The 4,670-nt window shown below is 41.7% G+C and overlaps 1 protein-coding gene across 1 annotated transcript in view; it reads left to right on the top strand.

Annotated features, from left to right (window-relative positions):
- AIDA (axin interactor, dorsalization associated) overlaps nt 1–2,791 on the top strand; it is a 28,199-nt gene extending 25,408 nt beyond the window's left edge. Inside the window, exons 9-10 of the mRNA XM_064648137.1 lie at nt 180–297; nt 1,250–2,791. Coding sequence (XP_064504207.1) covers nt 180–297; nt 1,250–1,346 — 215 coding nt within the window. The 3' untranslated portion in view covers nt 1,347–2,791. The remainder of the gene's footprint in view (nt 1–179; nt 298–1,249) is intronic.
- Nucleotides 2,792–4,670: the final 1,879 nt, after the last annotated feature.

A 4,670-nucleotide genomic window follows, 5' to 3' on the forward strand; every position in this document is an offset into this window, starting at 1 on the left:
AGAGGACAAGCTGTTGTGAGAGTGATGAGCATTTTAAGAACACAGAGTAGCTTTTGAGTAAGTAACAGAAGCATTATTGGAGATAATTCCCTCCAATGTACAGGCAGCAATAAGTTTTCTTGGCAGATAACTATTAGCCATAATTGCTAACTTCTCTATTAAACCATTTTTCACTCTAGGTGCAGCTATTTTCTTTGAATTCAAACACTACAAGCCTAAGAAAAGGTTTACTAGCACCAAGTGCTTTGCTTTCATGGAGATGGATGAAATTAAACCTGGGGCAATTGTTATAGAACTGTAAGTGACTCACAATTATGGATGACAATGAGTGAAGAAATGAACTAGACTTCAGTTACAATGTGTGACTTGTTGCATCAAGGAAAGTTTCTTGGACTCATTAGATTGACTTCCATAAAGAATATTCTATTTTTAATAAAGAAGGGAAGATAAACTGCTTTTAGGCAAGTAAGATGGTTAGGGACTCTTCTCAGAAATTAGACCATTTCCAAATAAAATGCTGGTGTTCGTAACCTAATTTTGTATGAAGTTAAAAAAGTCTGTATGGGAGATTTTAATTTGGAGTTTAGCTTGACTTTCAGATCAGCTATATTTAAAAAAAATAATCAACTCACAATCTTTTGGTACAGAACTTCTGTAAAGGAAAGCTGATTTGAGAAATGAGGTATCAATTTGCAAATTTTATGAACATTTCAAAGCATTATTGGGTGGTTGTGTTTTTTTCTCCCCTTGCCCTAATAAGGAGACAAATAGATCAGCCAGTTATGCTGCAGTGGTTGTGGTGTGCATCCTACCCTTGCTGCGTGGCTGAAGGTCTGAGTGAGGGGTTTGGGGGTTGGTTTTTTTTAAGAAGAAGATGAACCTTGCAATTCTGGGCACCTTTAGGAAAAGCACTTAGTCTATGATAGCTGGAGTACTTCTGAAGTACTGAGTAACTGATACCGGGTCTCTTACAGTCCAGAGCATTATGTTGGGAATCTCCTTACAAAAATATTACACTCATTTACATATTGAAATCTTTGTTCTGTTAAAAAAATAAGCCAGAGAGAATACTGGTTTGAGTTTCTTCCTGTAAATCTACTCATTCTTGTTGCTTCCAATAAGCCTTGTCAGATGTATTTAAAAGATTAGGGTAATAAGATCTGTACAGGACGAGCTTTCTAGTTTGCCATCATCTTCCTGCGCAGCCCTTACTTAGCACTTGGATTAACTCACTTTCTTGTGGTTACAGGTACAAAAAACCCACTGACTTTAAAAGGAAGAAATTGCAACTGTTGACCAAGAAACCACTTTACCTTCACCTCCATCAAACACTGCACAAGGAATGACCCTAGTTGTGAGACTTCTGTGAACTGAACCACACGTCCTGGTAGCTGTGTGTAGTAGCCTTAGCCTCCGAGGGGCGGAAAGATCCGACTGTATTCATGCCAGTAGGTCAGACGGGACCATCACACACTGCACAGCACTACTTCAGGGTCAGGGGCAAGCCCACCATGCAAGTGCAAGGTTTTTTTCAGTAACTTCCAGATACAGATTTTTCTGAGAGCCCTGAAATATGTTGATTGCTTTTCCTAAGTTTGCTGTTCATCACTTTTTATCTTAACCGTTACTATCCTTTTGCCTCAACTTCCACCCAGGGATGGAGACTGCCCCTCTGCCAAACCTGCAGCAATAAAGACGTGGCAGGCCTACTAACTGTTTACACTTGCTGTGCTATTGTAGTTCCTCTCATCTGCATTTCAGAGTCCTCTGTAGTGGACAGGGTGGCAGAAGACTGGGAGAGAAGGATGAGGTGGGGTGGGAAGGAGCTTGAGGTACTGCAGGTGCTTTGAAGTGAGAGAGGAGGTGGGCAGGTCGGGTGGGTGGCCACAGCACAGCTCCTCCAACAGCTGCTTGGCCGTGGTCAGGTCGAGGAGCAGGACAACTGCAGATGAGAACACTGAACTATGATTTTAACAGCCTTGCCTGATCCACTTGTACTGATTTTTGGATACATGTTACAATCCTTTAAATCACTGTTACTCCCTAATAGAGCTATTTTTTTTCTGTATCTTGTCAGAGAGTGGTTTGCAAAGGTGGGTGGGGGATAGAGAGGCTGCTCCAGGGCTCTGTCCTGGTGGCAGTGGGTGTTTCACCATTGCAGTGACAGCAGGACAGGCCCCTCAGTGTTGAAATGTTGATTTTCCAGAGCTTTGTATAAAGCAGATCTGGCTAGCAGGCCGACCCACCTTTTACATGAAACTGCTGTTCTTATGGAAACTGATTGTATGCAGTTTTCTGCATATTTTGTGCAAGTCTGGAAACTTACTCTAAAAATTACCTTTTTATGTAAGTAGATAGGATTATCATTTATTTTCTATATTTTTGATTTGGTGTGTAATAAGCTGCAGGACATTGGCTTATTATGACACACTTGCATTCATCTTTTGACCTAATAAAGGGACAGAAGTAGAACCCAGTCAAATTTTTCATATATTTGCGTGGATATTTAATACGATACTTTAAGGTTTGATAAACTTCTTGCATATCTAACCTAGTGCCTGAATACTCTGCTATGCTAACTGAGGACCCAGCTCCCACAATAGTGTCAATTATTTTAAACAGCCTGGATGCAGGTGTATCATCCATTCGTCTTCTCTGTCATATAACCCCAAGATGTTACAGTATGAGATGTTACTTTTCCTCCTGCTACTTGTCTGTCTCCAGGCAGGTGTTCAGCATTTTTGGCTTTACCTTACTGATTAGGATAAAAAGCTGGTTTTGAATGTCCTAATCTTCTTGCCTTTCTTCTGTTCTGGTATATCTAGAGATGACATTATTTAGGTGTTATGACAGAAGTCAGCAACACTTTCTCAAATTCCACTGCTGGTTGGAGGGGGGAAAAAAAAAGGCCAATTGAATTGTCCTGTTTATGGTTCTTTACAATACCCCAATGGTATTACAGGTGATAGGGTAACTATCAAGGCCTGAAAAGTTATCCCTACAAGTCATGGAAATACCTCTGAATGCAGCATTCTGGAGACCAGACAAAATGTGGATACACACATTCCTAAAAACCAACCAAACATCATCCTTTGAACTCTGCAAAAGGACGGAGCAAAGTGTTTGTTAGTCTATGGCTGCAAATAACTCTGAGCTTGGGCAGTAGGTGTGTTACCTGTCAGTGGTCCCTGGCTGGCTCAGGACGTGCTCTGACTGAAGGATCTGTGACACTGAGTGTCCCTGGAAGGCCTCTCTCACTCAGCAAGGGAGGGTTCTGGGGCTCTGTCCGGCTCTGCACCTGTTCCTTGCAGCCCGCTGTAAGCACTGCCCTCACCTGTGTGTGTCCAAGGTGCCTCCTCCTGGGGCATCCAGAGGGCCATTCCATCCAGCTTTTAAGTTTTTCACACTAGCTGGGATGGGCAAGGGAGGAGACACTAAACATCACAAAGCCTTGTATGAAGAAGGAAAGAGCCTGAACTTGGAGAACCCGACTTTCAAACATGTATGTCATCAACGCGTGTGTCGATGGCCACCGTGCCAATTGAAATACTACCCCCTGAACCACAAACTTCTGCTGCTTACCTTGACCCTTCCCCAGCTTGTAGCTGTCTGTATTAATGCCAGTTATAAGAAATGTCAACTTTGAAATATTTTTGTTAAATACACAAGTAGAGCTTTGTATTTAACTAATTGTGAATTGATGTCTGTTGAGTGTGAAATACCATTTTTAAAGTTGCTTCTATCCCCTGCAATTTTCTGTGAACTGTCTCTCACTGAAAGGACTGCTGCTGCCCACACCACAAGCTTTGGTATTGTTTTATGCTTCAGTGATGTTCTAGCTTGTCTTTCATCTTGAATCTAAAGCTTTACACTTGTACTGTAAGAATATAACACCTAGATGGCAAGTTTAATGGCTGCTTGTACTCTGGCAGTAAAGCTGTAATGGCCTCCCTAGTAGGGTTTTTTATTATTCCTAGTTGTCTTCCTTTTTTCCTCCCTAAGGATTACTTTTGTGCAGTGCACTTTTGAGAAACGTTACTCACTGAGACAGTAAGGGGCCTGGTATTCCAAATACCTGCACTAATACTCAGCTACAAGTGTAGGGCGTGTTTTTAAAGTTATTCAGTGTTCTGTGTCTGCAGTACAGGTTAACATGGTTTACATACACCCACTGTGCTTTACAGAAAGCTACTTTTCTTAAACTAAGTAAAAGAGGCTTTCAAAATACAGACTTCAAAATACAGGAAGCTGAATTGGGTTAGGGTCTTAAACACTGAGTAATTGGTCTTAAATTGGCCTTAAACATTGAGTAAGATGAAACTCGGCTCACACCTTGCTTAATGCTGCAAGCTGGTCTTGAAAGCAGAAAGCAATTAGGAAATTTCTAAGTCCATCTAGTGGAGAGTTCACCTGTGTTTCCCCAGTAACTACACAACTTCATAAAGGTTTCCAGCTCTGGAAGCTGTATCCTCCGTGGTCCTCATTACGTGAAACAAGTCCATAACATGCCAGACTAATCCAGCATAAGGGTAACAGCGTCATTAACCCTGCGGCAGCAGCAGCAGCAATTTGGCCTTGATTCAATTCTTGAACTCAGAAGTGTAGCATTTTCTGGTCACATTACTGAACCAGTGTCTTTTCCGAACAAAGAGTGGCACTGAAACAAAGCC

This window comes from Pseudopipra pipra, chromosome 3 (assembly GCF_036250125.1).
Source record: "Pseudopipra pipra isolate bDixPip1 chromosome 3, bDixPip1.hap1, whole genome shotgun sequence".
NCBI classification, from domain to species: domain Eukaryota; kingdom Metazoa; phylum Chordata; class Aves; order Passeriformes; family Pipridae; genus Pseudopipra; species Pseudopipra pipra.